At 38.0% G+C, this 20,395-nt stretch overlaps 1 protein-coding gene across 2 annotated transcripts in view; it reads left to right on the forward strand.

The window, feature by feature from the left end:
- Nucleotides 1–20,217, forward strand: part of TSPAN12 (tetraspanin 12) — a 56,754-nt gene extending 36,537 nt beyond the window's left edge. For both annotated transcript variants that reach the window (XM_039570534.1, XM_039570535.1), the window contains exons 5-8: nt 5,918–5,992; nt 10,246–10,353; nt 13,193–13,336; nt 18,658–20,217. In XM_039570534.1, the coding sequence (XP_039426468.1) occupies nt 5,918–5,992; nt 10,246–10,353; nt 13,193–13,336; nt 18,658–18,963 (633 nt within the window). In that variant the 3' untranslated portion in view covers nt 18,964–20,217. The remainder of the gene's footprint in view (nt 1–5,917; nt 5,993–10,245; nt 10,354–13,192; nt 13,337–18,657) is intronic.
- The last annotated feature ends 178 nt before the right edge of the window (nt 20,218–20,395 follow it).

Below are 20,395 nucleotides of genomic sequence, written 5' to 3' on the forward strand. Positions count from 1 at the left end.
AGTTCTCCAAAAGCTCTCCATGCTCTCGCTTTTCTTCACTTTCTTGCAACTTCTGACTCCAGTAGTTAGCCCCTGCCTGCCATTGCTATTTGCTTTCATACACAGAACGCACTCTTGCTTCACTGTCTGGAAGTGGGCTTAACAAGTCAGTATTCTGACTGTGTTGTGTGATGGGATATATTTGTTCTCTATGCATTATTTAAATAGATTCTGAAGTCTCCTCAGGTTGACAGTAGTTAACTAGGAAGCTGTCAGAACAGAAAAGCGCATGATGCAACGTAAAAACAATAAGGTCTGAGCAAGGAAAAAGATAAATTAAACCATTCTTGTGCCTTCCTACTTCTGATGAAATTTGAGTTGACACAGAACCCTGTCTCTGTTCACATTCATGGCTCTTGCTTCTAAGTCGCACTTGCAAACTGCAAACAAAACGATCACTGGTATGAGCAGGCTCGAGGGAGCATGACTGCAGATGTGTTCAGGTCTTTCATTCTCCTTGTGCATAGGCTAACAGCCCAGTTTTACTGGTTATAGAAGCTACTTGCTGATGAAGCATTTTGTAGGTCATTGGCAACAAATTACTGAAGCCATCAGTGGCAGAGTAAAAAAATCACGTGTGGAAAAAACCCATCACTTCCAGAATATACTTGGGTGCACTCAGCTTTGTAGGATGGCAGCCCTTATCTGCTTGGGCTGCTCGGCAGCAGAGTGCCATAGTGACTTGGTCACTAAATGCCAAAAGTCACCAAATTTCTGTAAGAGTTCCTGGTCTTAGCTTTGTTTCTGACATAATGTTTACACAGGGTTCAGAAGGGCATCCTCAGAGGACAGTCATGCTGATTTTGTATCATGATGATTTGTGGGATCATCATGGTGGCTGAAGGAGGGCACTGGCTGTTGATAATTGCCCTGGCTGTTGTGCTGAAGGAAACTACTGTAGGGCAATAGAGTTTTAACTCAAGTTTTCCTTTGCTAAATGTAGTTAGAATTCAGTATTTCTGCTGTGAAAAAATCTCTGAGAAGAACTGAAAATCTCTCTCCATGTACTGTGTTTTGTGAAGTCTCAGTTTCCTCTGTCATCCTGTTGCTATGTTGGTGACAGATTATTTGTCACCCGTTCTTTTCACCTGTTGCCTGAAAAGCATAGACAAATTACATTAGGTTATTAACTGCAGAAATCACGTGGTGTGTTCAACACAAAATCTCTAGAAAACTACAGTAAGAGTTTTATATTGCATCTCTGCAAAAGACATAAGACATTGTGCTTCATGCTTTACATCCTTCCCTAAGTTGCCCACAATTGCAACAAAAAAATCCTGTACTCTGCAGGATGGAAGGCCATGAGGGAGAGATTTTATGTTGGGAGACACTTCATGTGTGTGCTCTTTGCTATTACTCTCTGAACAGAATGGGAGTTGTTGGAACAAACACCTTTTAAACAAATTTAAAATGCCTTAGATTCAGTAAGAATGATTTTGTGCTTGCATTTAGTATTTTTATTCGTGTTTTCATCTAAGTGGTTGAGATGATCAAGAAAGAAATACATTCCTGGAATGTATTTGGTGGTGGTGGACATCAGCTTAGTTTGGTAGAAAAAATGTAATAGCAAAAAAGCCTGTTGTAATTTATTTAGGATTAACTAATTTTGTAGCTTAGTTTTTAGCCTTAGATGGAGAGATAGGAAGACATTTTGGGCCTATGCCAGAGCATATATGCTCCATGTATGGAGCGCTGGTGTACACTGGCATATAGGGAGCTTGAACCCTCTTGTGGGGGTGCCACTGTAGTGTGCAGAAATTTTATTCACACTAAAATTTTTGATTATATTTAAACAGTCTATACAGATCTTTATAAAAATAGGTTTTAATTACATTGATTTTTTAATGCCTATCTGAAAATACCATGTATGGTTTTTAGTGCTTTATCATGGTCTGATAGCCTTTATGCAGATAACTATTTGAATTAGGACAAAACCTATTCAGTACTAGTCCCTGGGTTTTTTTTTTTTTTGGTAGGTGTTGGTTTTGGTTTGGTTTGGTTTTTGTCTTTATTTACTTGATGGTTACCTCCCTTCTGTGGCTGAAATTATAGTAATGGGATTTGCATTCACTATCCCCCTGTCCTTTCCGTCTTATATATGAATTCCCTGTAGATGTGAGCTTGGGGTTGTTTGACTTGCACAGGAGCAAGAGCTCTGTGGAGGCTGTTGCAAGTTGCAGTAGGTGTTACAAGCTGGTAGCATCTCTGCACTAGTAGGTAGTATTTCAGTGGTGGGATTCCGTGCTGTTGTTGCGTGTGGGTATTGGAGGTTTCAGGATTTGAATATTGACTGTGGTCACTTCTGCACCTGTACCACATGAGGAGTATTCCAGCAGAACACGGCCTGGTGATTACGTAGGGGATATCTTTACTATCTTTCCTTGGTCCTTCATGTCTCTGTATCTCTGAAACTGGTTTTCACAGTAATGACTTCAGTAATTCCCACTTCTTAAATGTTTAGTCTCTTGCACAAGAAAGGAAGGAGAACAGGATTCTCCTGAGCCCCCAGGTCCTTCACCTCTCTTTCAGGACTGATGTGCTAGAAAAAGAGTTGTGTAAGCCCCTGCAGTCTGTCAGTGCTGCAAATCCAAGTGCTTGTGCAATGTTCCAGGTATTAGATGTAATGTTCCTGTTGGAAAATGACTGCTTTACAGAGCTGCTGCCTGCCTCTCTTCTCTCTCCTTCCCTTCCACCATGTGACCTGTGCTAGAGGAAGCTTAACAAGGAGGTTGCAGGAGAACCAGCTCCTGCTGACTGAAAACATCCAGTTTACGTATACTGAAGTTTAGTATCTTGGCCACAAGCATGATGTATGGAGTAGTAAATGTCTAACGCTTTATTTATTTTTAAGTTGGCAAATAATTTTACTTTATTACTCTCTAAAGAGTGTTTTCTGCCAGCATTTCAGTTGTTCAGCTTCTCTCAAGGAAGCAACATTTTAGGTTTTTCACAGTTTTGCTGGAGGAAATCCTTCAGTGAAACTGATGTGTTCGTAACAGGATCAAGGCACCACTTCAATTTTCTGATTATTTTGCGTAGTCACAGTAAGGAGAGAATGATAGTGATTAGCAATTGCCTACAAAAGGGTGGTGTTACAAGTCTGTGGGATTTGCCCTGTAAAGGGTCTCCAGTTCTTAAAGTGGTCACAACTGTGGCTTTATTTCATCATAGCTTGTAGATGTCTTTGCAAAACTGTTCGCTCCCTTGTGTGCCTTCCCCTTCTTACCCTCTCTCTGCCAAAAAAAGAAAAAGAGAAACAAAGAAACAGTAAAAAAATCTCAGCAAAGGCCAAGAGTACTCTGAGGGAGGTGTTCTGTAGAAGGTTATATCAGTGACCTCCTGGTGCAGTTTGAGTGTGATGTACAACCGTGCTCCTCAGTGAGTTACTCATCTTTACGACATGTAGCCACTCAACTCACAGGAAGAAATGTTAAGCCTGCTCTAAAACAAAGTCCCTGTTTTTGGCAAGAACCAGAAGCATGGAAATGCAGGAAGATGCATTTAGCATTCAGACTCTTGTGGGAATTTAACTGGGGACAAGGAATAAGCATTGAAGCCAGTAATAATTTCTAGATTTGGAAGATGGAAATTAGGGGTAATAAATCTAAATAATGGTTAGAGGATTTTTTTCTTCCCCACAAAACTTGCTATGTAAGTATTTGTTTTGCAAACGATTACAAAGAGAGAGGTATAATATTCTCCTTCAGCAGCAGAGAGAAACAACCTCCGAGCACGGCCTTTCCTGTGTGTAAACTCATTGTGTATTTTCTCTTTTGTGTTATGAACAGATATGGTCTTTCTGAGGACAGAAGGCTTGATTCTGCAGTGCCCTGATGTGTCTAGATGTAGGTAGTCAGGAGTGCTCAGTCCCTGGCAGACCCAAAAGGGGTTTATGAGTGAATCTGGCTAAGTAGTTTTCTATCTTGGGCTGTATTCAGTAATGGGACGAAAATCTTGGGTTTGGCTTTTCTGTCTCCTACTACTACCACAAACATTCTTAACTTACATCCTGAGAAAGATGAAGAAGTTTCAAATGTTAAGCTTGATGAATGAATTAAATGTTGCAAAGAACTGCAAATTTAGAGTTTTGCAGAGAATGCCATATGTACACTCCCAGATATGTTGCTTTCACCACAATCAGTGATTTTTGTGTAAGATTCAGGGATAGCAGACAGTTCCAGTCTTGTTATTCAGTTAGAGTATAAGCCCACTGAGATTTCTTTTGACAGCCAAGAAGTGAAATGCGCTTTTCATTGAAACATTAAGCTGTTCTCCCTCTCAAAAATGTTGGTTTAAGAGTATAAGTCATAATATTTAAGGGGATTAGTCATAATGCCCTTAAACATTTTTTATTATAATTATTAATTAAAAGAGCATGTGGCACTAAAGTATGTGGTATTCTTTCCTGCTTTCAAAGTGAATACTTAGAAGTAGATTTCCATGTTTGGTTTTTTTAAAAGAACCCTTTGCATAGCTACTAGGTGCTGCAGTGATAGTAGATACATTGCATAGAAGCTTATGACTTTATTTCTTAGAGAGAGCACCATTGTTCTTGGAAGGTGTGATTCATGTTTTTCCTCTTTTGGATCTTTGGAGGATGAACGTATTGGTTATTGAAGACTTGTACTGGATCTGTGTGTGCTTACAGTGTTGATATGTAAGGAAATGCAGTGTGTTGTTCAGCTGGAATGACTGTTAAGATGCAATGTAACATGATGAAGACTAGTAAAACAGGAGTCCTTCTTTCAGTACCATATTTATTGGATAGACTTTTGCAGAGGGAGGGTATGGGTACAGATTTCTCTTAAAATTAACATGAGTATTTTTACATGCACTTCTTATATGTCTCTGTGTGCATCTACATCACTAATTCAGGGAGTTAGATTTGTTGAGCAAGTAGAGATAAGCCAAGACCAGTAGCTGCCAAGGTATCTGAATTACTCAGTTCCAGACCAGATGAATGAAAAAGGTGTTATGTAGATGACTGTTAAAGCCTAATATTTGTGGATTTATACTCTGTTTTAAACAATACATCTTATTAACCCTTTAAAAAAAACCCCCGTATCATCAGTTCATGTTTTGTGTCCTAAATAGATTCCTGAATGAAATAACTAAATTAGAAGCCATTTGTATCCTACCAATGGAATTGTATATTTATTCTATTTTATATTGTGATAGTGTTTCTTTGATTTTCAAATTAGATTAAAATCCGTGAAGATTGTGACCCTAAAGTCTCGAATACCGAGAGCAAAGGGAAGCTCAGTCCACTGACATGGAAGTAAATTTGGAGTCAAGAATAAATGAGACTATACTTCTGCTTTAAATAAAGGATAAATAGGACACTTTTAATAGAGAACACCAGTTAAAATAGCTTTAAAGTCCATGTAGCTTTATCCTGCAGTTCAGAAAGGGTTTGTTGATGCTATATAGAAGAAACTCTCGCTCCTTCTAGTTAGAGCGGCCAGGTTTTTTTAAGCTTCATTACCAAGGTCTCTACTTCTTAATTTATACTTGTATTTCCTATTTTTAAATAGTTCAAGGGTTATACCTTGTAATAAAAAAAGATACTTCAATTAATCTCTAAATATTACAGTTAGTACAGTTAGACCTGACCTCAAATACCTAAATCACTTTGATAAGAATGTACTTTTCAAGAAAGAAATGTTCCATGATCTTAGCTTGCATAAAGTTTGCTGCCTGAATCTTTCATATTTTGGTTACAAAAATGCATTTCCATATCTATGTCTTCAGTCATGAAATTTTAATAATATTTTCAAAGTTCTTCACCTTTGAAAAAAAGACTTAACAATATCTAACTTTGAAAACTTTTTTATTTTGAAGAGATAAAAAATAGCTAAGACCATTCTGTTTTCTGCAGTATTTTGGAAGCTTGCTTGTAATATTCTGCATTGAACTGGCCTGTGGTGTTTGGACCTACGAGCAGGAAATAACGGTGAGTCAGAAAAGGAGGCTGCATTTTTTCAGCAGAAGAAAACTAAGTTTTCCATTAGCTAGCTGTTTTCTAATTGCTGTAGTGTTTATCTCTGTTCATTATTCTGACAGTTTAATTTCAAGTGACTGCCTTCATTTTAAACAGAGAATTCTCCTGGGAGAGCTTGTCTGTCTGGAAGGCCCTGTCTGGGTTTCTCCTTAACCCCTCTATATTTGAGAGCCAAATCAGTCATTCCCCCTTTTAAGAACTTAATTTTATGTTAATTCTTGCTTAGGCAGGTTCTCACTGAAGTCTTTGATATTTTTGAGGATAAATCATGAACTTCAAGCTTAAATAAGGATTTTGAGAGAGGAGATGAGAGAATTTGAAAGGATTTTGCCCCAAAAGTTCTTTGTGTTTTAAAGAATGTACTACATTGTAAACAGACAGCATATCCTTTCAATAGAGGACTTGCTGTCTGCTAAATTCTGCACACTGCCTCCACAAGCTATAAATGCCAGTTTTAAGCAAAACATGTCTTGACTATAAAACACTCTTCTGTAAACTTGTGAAGAGGCTTTTATCTCTGTCTGGTTTTTATAACTGCACCAACCTTTAATTTTCAAACTGAGGACTTGTAACCATCATGTAAGAAAATAGGTAAGTGTTGAACAAATTAAACTGAAATGTAACTGCTGGCTGCTATATCCTTACATCTTGTACTGAGTCTGGTACATTTTTATGAGTAGAGGGACAAATATTTTTCTCTCAACTGCCAAGATATGCCCAATATAATGGTCTTTCCAACAGTGAATGACAATTATATTGTAGTAAGATGTGAGGGAGCTTTCTTGATATTTACACAGTACTTGGACCAAAGGAATTTCTGGCAGATTTGAAGTCTGAAGTTACATGGCAGGACTTTGCATCAGAATTCATTCCCTAGCAGCACAGATTCCAGAGAGGTGTTCTAATATAATAACAATTAAAGCTATTTCTTTGCTTTAAATGTCAGCTTCCATTGATTCATTTTGAAATGGGGAATACAGACGAGGCATTCTTCATGTTATGGGCGCAGCTGCCCTCTGCAGGGGTTTTGCCAAGGATGGCTGTTACAGATAACATCCATCTTTCCACAGAAATCTTGTCAGTGGAAACCTCCTGAAATTGCATAGCCTTCACAGCTCTGGAACATGCTTTTTCAGCCTTCACTATTCAGTTAGAAACCCTGAAGTTACGCTGTGTTTTAGTCTGACCCCCAAGCTTTTGTTTATCTGCTGTTCTACTGAAACCCAAACCTGGGACAGTTTGATAAAGGCTGGCAAAGCCCTACTATATGTTATGTCACTGGTCATGCTGTTTCCCTCCAGACGAAAATACTGCTGTCCCTTCAGCCCTTTGCTAAAGTAAGCAGCACTGGATTCCATGCCTGCATCTTCTGCAGTGGGTCACAGCAAACCCAGATGCCTTTTTTCTTGCTTTTCTTTGTCTGTTTTCTTCTCTCCCTATTTATGTGTATTTTTTTTTATTCCTTATCTCCTGAAATACTGTGTTGGCTTGGGTCTTTTCATTTTTTGTTGTTGTTGTTGTTTTATTCTCTTTCTTGATTTCTTACTATTACTCCCTTTGTCCTAACACTGCTGCTCTTTGTGTGATGGTGTGGGTTTCTTGCTGCTGAGAACCATAGGGAATGTGGCAGTCTGGAAGAGAACAGTTATTTTTCAGTGGCTCTTCCATACCTGTGCAGGTCATTCCCTAGAATGTGCTTCCTCCTACTCGATAAAGATAAGATGATTCCCTCTTACAACCATAGGGGTATCTTGATGTCATACTGGTTTCAGTGTAGCATGAAATCACATGAGCCCCTGGTGGGTTTCAGAGATCAGTTGGCATTAGTGTAGGTGGGTGTGTAGTGTAGTGTGGGTGATATTGTCAAAAATGTTACTGAGGCATAACTGCCTCTGCTGATCCAGTATGGGCATTCCTTGGTGTGTGGACAACTTGCTCTAAGAGTCCTGGCATAAACAGCTTTCCTTCCAGCTCATGATAGCTCTCAGCATGTAGTGTGCCTCATGACTAATTTATTCCACCCACAAGATTGAAAAGCCAGTGTGGGTTCTTGGCTTATTTAGGTGTTGATCAAGCTTTGATAGTCATTAGAGAAATAATAATGAGTAATTAGATCTCAGTGGCAGACTGAACTTTATAGAACTTAGGTTAAAGTCAAACCAGCATCTCTAGTTTTTGTTTGTCTACACATGAGTATTGGTATATAGTCAAACAAATGTATCTTAATCATGTATTATTGTGCACTACCACGTATATGAGCTGACAGAAAGATATTTAGTAGGTACATCAATATACCTATTACCTGTCCAGTTTTACCTGTTGGCATTCTTGCAGCAGTCAAAACACACAGATTCTGAAATGCCTCCTTAGCTCCAGCATTCATATTGCTTTCCTACAGTGGGGTTTAGATTGTTTTGCTTTGCTTTTAATTTCCTTCTCTCACCTCTTGAGGGTTTTTTTTCCCCTGCCTTCCATTGATTTCGTGAAGAAGTTGGATGTAGTGTGTTGCAGGCATAACCTTGGACTGTGTTTAACTCAAATAAGTTAATAAAAAACAGTCTAGCAAGTAGGAGCTTAATTGCAGCACTGTCAACTATTATCCAAAAAAAGCAGAGTGCTAGCTTGCAATGCAGAGGAAAGATAAATGCATTGAGTACAAAAATAAATCAATTTATTATAGTGACCAGTGTAAATGTTCGTGACAGAAATATTCTGTGATCATGCTTTTACGTATCTTTAGTACGCTACCGATAACATATTTTTCATGTGAACAATAGTGAGTTCAATGCAAAAATCTGCTAAGTGAAAGGCATGTTAAATTTCTGGGACCTTATTAATATATTGATGATATGAAGCTTTGCTAGGGCATCTAAAATGTACCATAACTTAGCAGTGGTAATGAAATGTTATCAATTGTTCCTATTTGTATTATGGGTTCAGGCAGGCAGTGGTAGTCCCTATATTTTTGTAGAGCATCTAGCACAATGAAGACCAGCTTCCTTGGGAAGTATTGTACAAATTTTCTTTCCTTAGATAACATTTGTTGCTACTTACAGAATGCCCTTACTGTTAGCTTCAAATTAAACAGGAGAGCAAAGTCACCGCTGCTAGAGGGGCTGGGCTCCCCTCCCATTCAAGTGACAGCTGATACTGCAGTTGTGGTTTCTTTTAGCTTGACTGTTAAGGCTGATGTAAACAAGGCAAAACTCAGCATGGATGGTATGTGCTCCTAGAATGGTGACTGCAGTCTTCAGATCCTTGTTTTGTTTTGGCACACTGAAATTTGTGCTGCTGAATTGAAGTGAGGTTTTGATCTTTACTCGTAACTTCACTGTATGTCAGGTGCCACAGCGCTTGCCTCTGCAATAAATTGCTAACTGAGGTGTTGTATTCAGACAATGGAGTGCACCAGCACCTCACTTCTGAGTTGTCACATTTGTAAGAAAAATCTTTCAGAATCCTTTCAGAAGAAAAATTTTCACAAGGCTGTGAGTGTGTTGGGAAAAAAAGGTCATTGGGCCTTGTCTACTCTTCCTTGTTACAGTTTTTGAGCAAGTTACTGAAATGGAGCACATTCAGGATACCTGCATGCAGGACTCCAGACAAAGCCAGAAAATGGCTGAAAAAACTCCTGGGGTAGAATTCATCTCAATTAATTTTATATATGTAGAAATTAGACATTTAAATCAAAGTTCTTCACCTTAGTGAAGTGGATTTCAGACTTAAAGAGAATGATTCATCTGCTCTGTTTAAGTTATTTATCTTGAGATGAATTTCCCCATTTGGCTGCCTGTTTATTTCTATTATCTAAGACAACACCATGGGAATATCTAAAATGGGTCAAACAGATACCATCCCTGATAACTTGGATGGAACTCAGTCCAAGTTTTATGCCAGGTAAACAATCTGGTAATGATACAAATAAATTGTACCAAATCATCCCATAATCTCTCCAAAATGTAACTGCTTTTCAGTTTACATTAATTTGTAAGCAAAGGAAACAAATAACTTTTCCTTGATATTTTAAGAAGGTCTTGTAAAGTATTGTATCATAAAAATTGCAACACTTGGTTTCCTGTTTTATTTGTATACAAAGTTATTTTAGTCATTGCACTGGAAAGATCTCAGTATAGATGGAACCTGTGGGTTTGGAGCCACAAGCCTTCTGATCCATTGTGTGAGTCACCTATCTCTCCTTGCTCCAGGTTCCAGTGCAGTGGTCCGATATGATCACACTGAAAGCCAGGATGACCAATTATGGCCTACCTAGGTACCAGTGGCTGACCCATGCTTGGAATTTCTTCCAGAGGGAGGTAAGATGACGGTTAATTCATGAACTAAAGTAATACCTGCTCAGTGAGTGTTATTTATCTGCTAAGGAAAAAGGTTTGGTTTTAAGTGAATAGGCAAATAAATGCAAGTTCATTTGGTATGAAACACTGTGTAGTGATGCTGTCTTTTGACATCACTTGGTATCCAATTCTTTAGTTTGTAGGCCCTAAAGGTAATTAAACACCAAAACCAGAATGTTAATAAATTCATTTAAATTGCTAACATTCTCATATCCTTTTTCAGTAAGGTTAGGACACCATTACCTTTTAGGATTACTGTAATGTTGAAGGATATGATATATATAAAATTAAAAATCTGCAGGTAAAGTAAAATGAATGTGTCTATATGTTGTTTTAATATTAAACTGTGCTCCCCTTCCCATAGGCTCTGTTAGTTTCCTTTCATGGAGCTGTCATGGTTAAGATATGTTTAGCTGGAAAGGAATGGGAAAGGAAGTTTCCAAAAAGATGCCAACACTGTCTCTTTGGCCGAGGTTTGTGAAAGTGATGAGGGTTTTTATTTCCTTTGACTGGGGGGTGGGAAACAAACCAAAAAGCTTCCTTGTATTCACAGCTTTGCCCTCTAGCCTACTAAAATTCAGAACTGTTTTTATAGAATGAAGTATTATGTTACAGAAACATGAAATTGCCCAAGGTAAAACCCATTAACTCCAAATATAACTCACGTGCAGGAACAGAACTCTTTAAATACCTGTCATTGTGCTGCCCTTGTTGAAATGTTGAAATCTATCATTGTTGTACAGATTTCCTGTTTATTTAAACATTTCCTGGCAGCACTTGGTTAGTCTGTATTTATACTAAAACCTGAAAGAAAGAGGTTACACACCAGCACCATCCCCCCCCCCCCCCCCCCCCCCCCACCCCCAGTTCCCTGCTCTGGCCATACAACTGCTCTGTGAAACTGAGTAATTCTTCATATGCAGGTAGAGTGTTTATGTCTGTTCTGTACCTGAGATAATATAATCAAGTGGTCTCAATCAGTTTTCATTGAATAGAGCTGGTACTGTATCCTGGTTTAAATGTATAGGTTGATTAAATTAAATACTGCCTCTTATCCTCCTAGTTGTTGTAGTTTCATCATAATGGCTGGTTATAATATGAATATTAATAGTAAAACTTCAACTAAGCCTTAATTTTTCTAGGGAAGAAGAACTTCCTTTTAGTTGTTAGAAGAAGTTTTAGAAGTTAGATTTTCCGTATGGCATCTGTGACCGTGATGAATGATTTGGAGAACTGAGAAAGCTCTTTTACAGTTTCTACTTAATTGGTGGACTCTCATTCATACTCCATCTACTTATAGTTCAGATGCTGGATGTATGAGCCTGGTATGTGCTTTATGTCTGAATAAGCACTTTACTTGTGGCCCTTCTTCAGTCAGCAGAATTGTAATTACAATTCTGTTACCAGAGATTCAGCCCTGATCAGCTTGGTATTCTTTCTTCTGTATCTTTTAACAGCTGAGATAGATGGGAAATGCGTTCTCCCCCAGTCCTCTTGCTGGTTTAATATCAGAGTTGTGACCATGCTAAGAAAGATGGAAAGGGTCAGCTGAAGTCAGGAAGCAAGAACTGGGCTGGGGAAGAAAAGATCCAAGAGTAAGAAAAGGATATTTAATGAGATGGTCTTTGCAATTGCAATGAGAAGCCAAAGCTTGAGCTTTCCATAAAGTCCAGCGGGGGGAGGATTTTGACTGAGTAACAAACCACTAAAAACTGAGACATGAGAGCTGTGGTAAAGAAGGAAGAAGTGAGATTTTTAAGAGGACTGATGAATTAAAGGCACAGTGTGTGCCAACATGTCTGGGCACTGATCTGCTTGATGGTGAACAATGAGTGGTGTGGAGTACAGGACTCTGGCTCTGAAGCGGGTTAAGAGGGGCAAATACGTTCCAAGCTTGTGGATCAAAGGAACCAGGGAATGACTTACACTCAGGCTGGTCCTGGAGGACATCCAGGCAGAAAAAAGTAGCATCTTGTTTCTGCAGCAAAGCGTGTTTTCAGTCATGTCAAGTCCACATCCAGTGCCAAACCAAATCTAATGTAGCAGCTTCATCCCTTTTCTATGTGAAAGCAGCTGCTAATGTGGTAGACTGGTCATTTGGCTTTAAATCTCAGGGTGTGCTTTGCAGAGGAGGTTGTTAGTCCTGGTGGGTTTTATAGGCAATTACAGCTCATCTGCTTTGCAGCCAAACTTCTTTTTTTTAAGGTTGATTCTGTTGCAGTATTTATTTTAATGTGATACCCCTTCCTTCCCGTTTCAGTTTTCCTTTCAGCGTTTGTGATTTCTATACATTTTTGCTTACTCTTTTAACTTTTTTTTTCTATATTCAGGTAAATCTGTGCTTTTCTGTTTTCAACAAATATGTCTGTAGTTGTAGCCTTGCAAGAATAGTCCACTAGTAAGACCTTTTTCAGCTACTCCTTTTAGCCACCAGTATACTTGTTCGTTAGTCCCCATTTTGACATGAAATTGTGTTAGTTCCCTATAGTAAGGCCAGGAGAATCCCGAGATAGGACAATTTCTGTGAAGCATCCTTTGAGGAAGCAATTGGGATTTAAAGCACAGAGCAGTATCATTGGCTGTTTCTGAAGTATTCATTGGTCACTACATTACATTTTTCATGTGACTTTTATGTCAAAGTACAGCAAAACAAGATACATGGAAGCACTTGTAGATGTTTTTAGTTCTATGTAAATGTTTTGGAAGTTGGTATTAGGAACTTAGGTTTTTTGCTGACCTACTTTACCTACTGAAGAAGTAGCATAATTATTACTGATCTTGGCTAATCCTTCCTTTGCAGTTTAAATGTTGTGGCGTGGTGTACTTCACAGACTGGCTAGAAATGACAGAATTGGACTGGCCGCCTGACTCCTGTTGTGTCAGAGAATTCCCAGGATGCTCTAAGCAGGCACATCATGAGGATCTCAGTGACCTTTATCAGGAGGTAAGGAGAAAACTGTGGATATATTGGAAGGTTTTGTACATTCTTCCTGATCCAATAATTTTCCAAATTCATCATTTGCAGTGCAACGGAGTAATTTGTTTGTAGAGTAGTTGTGTTTATGGAAAGTGTTTATGAATATTATTTGTTAATGCTGAAACAGGGGGAGGAAAGAAGGAAGAATGAAGCCATCCACCCACCCTTACCTGGAAGTGAGATGGGTTAGTGGCAGTGCAGTTAAAATCTGAGATGTGCTTAAACTTTGGAGTGTTTATTTTATATCAGTGAGGTTGGAGTTCAAATTTGTTCCAATCCAAAATTTTAAAATTATGTATGAAATAATTTAAGACTAGTTATAAATTAGGCACCATACCATCAAGCTACTGCAGGGTAAGTGGAAGAATACTTTGGTGAAATGTACAGTGAAGGATGCTTTTGAGAATCCCTTTGGAGGATGAGAGCTCTCTTGTTAACAGGTCTCATGCTAGGAGGCAGCTAATTCAGTTGTTGTACTCTGAGCATGCATAGAAGCTTCTTGTGAAAATACTCTTTCTCTCTACATTACAGTATGATTATTTGAAGAGTTACAAAAAAAGCCTTAAAACAAGGCGAGAACCTGTTTGAACTCAAAGTGGATAAGGGAGGTCCTCACGGTAACAAGACATTACTGTTTTTAGGGTGAAAATTATAAAAACAAGTAAATATGTTCTTTGCAAAAACTCTGTTCTCACAAATATTGTCTAAAGTCACTTTTGTCTGGAAACTTTGTTAGCTGGCATTTTTTTATGCTGACAGACCTCTGAAGACCTATAATTGTCCATTCAGTAACAGCAGAATGACCAACAGTCCAGGTAGTCCAACAGCAACAGAAGGCATGTCTCAGTTATGTAGTTATGAGGACCTGAGAAGAGGTGCATTCTTCACTGGATTGCTTTTAGAGTAATACAGGGTGTATAGGAAGGAGGATGGGCCTGAGAATCATGCTTTCAGATGCTGCAGCATGAACATTTCTCCAGTGGATGGTGTAGCTCTACATTATGGAAGAGTACCCAAAGAACCATTTTATTTTCACCTAGTCTCTTTAAGGCTGTTTAAGACCTGTTCTTACAAGAATGTGTTGCATGGCTCTTGTTCAAGAGCTATGGAGCAACACCTCTGAAGCAGAGGAGATTCGCTGTATGAACAAGCCAAAATGAATATTGGCTATTGCCAGTAAACAATCAAGTTTCGGGGAAATTAATTTGTATGGTATTGGCTCTATGAACAGAAATTATTTAATCTAATCTGGAGTTTCTGACATCCATCCTAGAAGGCTGTGTTCTTCCACTAGGAAGAGAGAAGATAGAGCTGCCAAAAGGCCGGTGCCTCAGGAGGCCAGTCTGTGCTAAGGAACTTAAAGACAGTGGCAGAGGCTGTTTTTTTTTCAACAGCTACTTGTAGATGCTCTCCTGCCTTCTGGCAAGGCTCACAGCACTGACAGCACTGATTATGCTTTAGAAGTGTCAGTCCCTGAATGAGAAAGCCATTCAGGCTTCTTCTGGGGCCTGTCAGTCTCTTACACATTTTGAAAAACTAAAAATTGTGGCTCGCTCTGCAATAAAGGTTGCTTTTTGTAATACTGTTGCTACTGTTAATACCATAGAAGTCTGTAGTAGAGAGCCTTCAAGGAGTGTATGGAAGCAGTAGAACATTCATTTGCCCCCTGCTTCATTCTTAGGTGAAAAGGCAGGATTATGTAACCAGTGTCACTCAATGAAAAATTGCTCTTTGAGCCCAGGAAGCGCAAAAATTTCTGAGAAGTATTAGTCATTGGAATGCAGTGTCTAAAGTGCAAGGTTTTCTTCTGTCATCTCTTTTGGTAACATTTCATGCCCATGCCATATTCCAGGAAAGTGGTTCTCTGGGCACTTCATATGTTCAAGTTCTTTTGGTTCTATTTGTAGAAAATTAATAGCTAAAGATGATTATTATGTAGGACATAAGGGCTGTGTTAAGACCCACTTGATAAAAGAAAGGCTGCTTGGCGCTTTTTTTTTAAAGAAATCTGAAGGGGGCATATTTATGGTTCTTCCCCTACTGTACCGCAGAGCATTTTGGATGGATTCAGCACTTAGCAAAAATTCGTTTTTGCGGAATCCATTTCAAAAAGGGACAGGCTTTGTTTGGTTGTATCAGCCACAAAAATACTTAATTTCTCTTTGAGATACATACAATATTTTGTTGGCAAAATGTTTCTTTTCATGGCTCTTGCCTGTGGGGTGTTTAACAGATTCTTACAGTACGCTTGCTAATAAGTTTATCAGTATCATGCAAAACCAACATACACTTCCAAGACTAATCTGCCTAACTTCTGCTTTGGAGAGCTGAAGGGAAAAAGCTTTTTTAGAAAGTGATTCAAACCAAACTTGCATAGTCTGGTGGTTTGAGAGGGAGCCTGATAAGATTAGCCTCGCTAGCCTAAAATTGGTTTATGTAAATATTTGGCCAGTCCTTTCTGGTACTTCAGAAAAATTCTTTGTAGTACTTCAGAAAACTGGAGTTTGGTTTGTCTGGGACTGATAACTTGTTTTGTTGTAGCTGTGCTGTGATTTTTTGCTGGGAACTCAGAACTTTCTATAGTATTAAACTGGAATCCTTCGCAATTTAATTTTTGCAGAAAGGAAGGTGGCTTACAGTTCTGCTTGAAAGTATTTTTGGCAGGAATCATGTTGTCCCTGCTGAATATTGAAAGCTATTTTTCAATTGTCCTAGTCTTCCCGAATTGCTTTTATTCTGATGAGCTTCACCTTTGGTGCAGTTTCATGAACAGACTGACCTTAGAAAGAGCATGGTTGTGAGGGAAGTGTGAAGATGATGATGTGGCTTTGGAGGTTTGTTGTGGTCTGAGGACAAGAGGAGCTCTGCCCATCTTGTGATTGGGAACTGCAGCCTAGATAAAATGATTGGTAGGAGTTGATACCTTAAAAAAAACCCCCAAACTTGAATGTTCAATATTTTCTTTCATTTTCTGGCATAATTTTTAGTATACTCAAAATTCATTGTAATTAAATGAATTTTGTTTTAATTTTAGTTTGCTTTAGTTTTTAATTTTAAAATTTGCTTTAATATACTTCTGAGTATACTCAAAATTTGGTTGTACAAAAGATTGGTTGAGTTTGCTGATGGCTTACCTTTTCTGCTCAGAGAAGTGCCTTACTTCAGTTCAGGTTCTTATTCTATGATATAGTAAATTAGTAATATATGCTAAATAAGAAATACATGCTTTTTCTATTTCTAGACTGAAAGTATAAAATAGCCTGTTTAATACATATGAATCAAGCCTTTAATCCGTAGCTTTGTAGGAATCTGAAGCTGATTCTTCTGAATGATTGCTGCAAAGTTTTATACTACATATGACTTGTCAACAAGAGCTCCCCACTTAGTGACAAACTTCTACTTTTGCTGAGGAAAGTATATTTATGTACTGCTTAATTGCAGGCTATCAACTATGAAAATGTTACATAAGCAGAAATAAAATGCATGAATGTGAAGTTAACAGGGCTGGCTGGGTGTTTCTCAGTTTTGAAACTGATTTTGAACGTGTATTAGAACTATAAAAACATCATTAAATGGAGGAAAACAGTCTATCTAGATTGGGCATAATTTATCTCAGTTATGTGTCTGTGTACTGCAGGAGATGTAGGAATTAATGTTATTGCTCTCCATTAGTGGGTGTTTTCTCTAGGCAACAAATGAACTGAGTTTGAATATTGCTATGGTGGAGCATTTTTAAATTGTGACCAGCATCCACCTTCATCTCTTTAAGTTATCAAAAGTATTAAAATGCGTCCAGTTTCTCTGTAATTAAAAACAAATTTGGGAAATAGTATAACTAAACTGCCTTCCAGTTGAACAAAAGAAGATGCCAACGTGACAGGTTTTGTTGTCCTGCCCCCCACCAAGTCCAATTATGTTACATTTTGTTGTTTGTGGTTTTTTTTGAAATTTCATAGAATGCATACTTGCTTCGTTTTCTGTGTGTTTGCTGCTGTTTAGAAAATGAAACAGTGAAATGAGCAAAGACATTGAGATCTTTTAATTTACTCTGGTACAATTATCATAGAGTACATTAATTTTATTTAGATCCTGAATGAAAATCTGTTGACTACAGTATGAATTTTGTGTGTGTGGCAAAAATGGGGCCTTTCATCAAATATATTTAGGACTGTAGCATTTGAAATTGTCTTTGGGGAAATTGGCTTTGGGGAATTTCAGTGTGATTGAAAAGCCTTATTTATCATGTCCTGTCTTCAAATTCCATCACTTTGATTGATTGCTTTATTTTCTTAGAAAAGTGGTAAGAAATATGAAGTGAGGATATAAATGTGAAAAATAACATTCTCAAGACAGTGCCCATTTTGATGGGTTCCTTATGTCAGCTTCTGGGACCAGTGCCCAGACAGGTTGTTATTCTGAATTTTCCCTTGATATGTATATTGCTTTGATAATTGTGCTGTGAAACCCTGCAAAGTTTAGAATAGAGAATAAGCATCATGCAGAATAGCAAAGGCCCCTCTCTTCATGGTTTTATCTTCTCTTAAGACTGGGCATTGCCCTTACTGAGCAATGAACATTGTCACTTGTGTTTTGCACTGTTAGCCAGTAGTTCCCAGAGCTGCTGCCTCTCCCTGGATCCTTGCTGCCTTACAAGGGCTTGGGAGCTTTTCTGAAGCCTTGTGTGGTAGTTAGTTGGCCGTGTAAGCAAACTGTAGAGCCTGCATTGAAGGTTTGGAAAGAGCTAAATTCCCTTTTTGTGAACATCAACTTAAAACATTTTAACGTAGTGTTCATCAGATGTTTTCTGATGAGGTTACGCAGGTCCGTAGATCCCTCCTACAGTACTGTTTTAGCTCCAGAGTGTGGTATTATCTGTAGAAAAAGTCTAAAAGAGTTTAAAATAATTGACAACCCTGAAGATCTTCAATTTGAGGAGAGAAAAAAGATGATAAAGAGGACTTCAATGGCTTTTAAGCCTTCACAAAACCAGTTGAGTTTCTTTAACCATTAGTGAGAGTTGATAGGAACTCAGATCCACTGTGAGTGATTTCTGAATTGAAAAGTAGCACAAATCTCTTCCAGTAGTCTGTGTATGAGAAAATTTAAAGTTTGCATTATGGAAGCACTTAAAAACTAGGCAAAATAATTTTCAAAGTATTGTTTGAAGGAGCTGAGAGAGAGATTCTTGGGAGCCAGAAAAGATAGCAGTGGGTAGGATGAGCTAAGCCTTGGGAACTGCAAACCAAATATTACTGACTGTTTTTTTTTAATCTATTTTTGTTTTATAGGGATGCGGTAAAAAAATGTACACTTTTTTGAGAGGGACGAAGCAATTGCAAGTGCTGAGATTTCTAGGAATCTCTATTGGAGTAACGCAGATCCTGGCTATGATCCTCACTATTACTTTGCTATGGGCTCTGTACTATGACAGAAGAGATCCCAGAGCAGATCAGATCATGGCACTGAAGAGTGATACCTCGCAGGAGCTGTCATGTCATTCCATGGAGCTACTGAAACCAAGCCTGACCAGGATCTTTGAACATACATCCATGGCAAACAGCTTCAATACACACTTTGAAATGGAAGAGCTATAAGTGATGCAATGAATCTGTGAAGTCACAGAGGATTTTAATTGTTTTGTTGTTAATTTTGTTCTGTTCATCAAATATGCCAAATATATGTCTTCTTATGCATCAGAAGCCAGTTAATGAATGGAAGTGAAGGAGACCAGCAAAGAGAGATGAGCCTCTCATCAGCCTTGGAGCCATGGCCTCAGCCGTGAAACAGTTGATTTGGGGGGTTGTTTTATAAAAGGCACCCATTCAGTTGGACACAGTAATACTCTACTTATTGTCACAAGCTGTGTGAAGTGTAAAACACTGACTCATTCACAGGTAGACTGAACCTGTAGGGAAGCATGATGGGAAGGGAGGAGGAAATATTCGTCTTCTGAAGAAGCAGCTGTGCTTTAAGCAAACAAAATGTGACTTCAGCTGAAATTGACTTTTAATAAGCCATTTAGAAAATGTCTTAATCAGGGATCTATGTATGTATAATTGTGCATTTTCATGTGTGCATGGAAAGCAGAGCTACAATTCAAGTTAATACTTGGATTTAAAAATTTGCAAGATTTTTAAAAAGGGCGAGACTTTCTTTTTTCTAACAAAACCTTTATCTTAGCTTTCGTTGTTAAAGATGTTCTAAAACTTCTATTTTTATCTAACATAACGATTTTTTAATTTTAAATGTATTAAACAGGGATTGAAAACAAAACTGTAGCTCCAGACAGTAGACTTCAGTTTTCTGGAAAATTCTTCTTTCAAACAGTTTGTTCTGTGGACTGTTTCTTAGGAGAAAACCTTAAGCATTCTTTCTGAAATGGGAATCAATATGGGAGTAGCACATTTTTATAGATAAATCTTTTCTCCTGTCCGTGATTCCCCTGAAGCTAGAAACAAAAGACTGCAAGAAAAATGCTTACAGGTCTGGATGCTATTGCAATAATTGTAAAAGTACATGAGGAAAAATTTTACTTTGGTGACTATTTCATTAAGAGCTCTCTGGTGGCTTAAAATGCCAGCCGGAAACAAGATTAAAATGTATTTATTGAGGTGGGGAAAGTGCATTTTACTGTATTTTTATGAACAATGTCTATGTCATAGGATTATTTTTACAATTGGCCACGCTCTTGAAATACGTATTTGTTCCACTGAGTATAGTAGTTTGTGGCAAATGGGCTTTTTACAAAATATTACATTTAAAAAGTTCTTCCATTTGTTTTGGAATTTGTAAAAGGAAAAAAAAGCAAGGTGTGATTTGTAAACAATAAAATTGCTTTTCTCTTAAATTCCAAAATGGCTTTTTTATTTTTAAGTCCTAGAGTGGGAATGCTTTGGAGGGGCATTGGGAGCGTCTTCCTGCCTAGTGTGAATTAATTGGATGTGTCTTTACCCATTCCACTTACTCTGTTGTGGAGTAATATTCCAGTGCAATGTAAGTGTATTTTTCTTTTTTTTTTATTGCTTC

Source organism: Corvus cornix, chromosome 1A (genome assembly GCF_000738735.6).
Source record: "Corvus cornix cornix isolate S_Up_H32 chromosome 1A, ASM73873v5, whole genome shotgun sequence".
Classification (NCBI taxonomy): domain Eukaryota; kingdom Metazoa; phylum Chordata; class Aves; order Passeriformes; family Corvidae; genus Corvus; species Corvus cornix.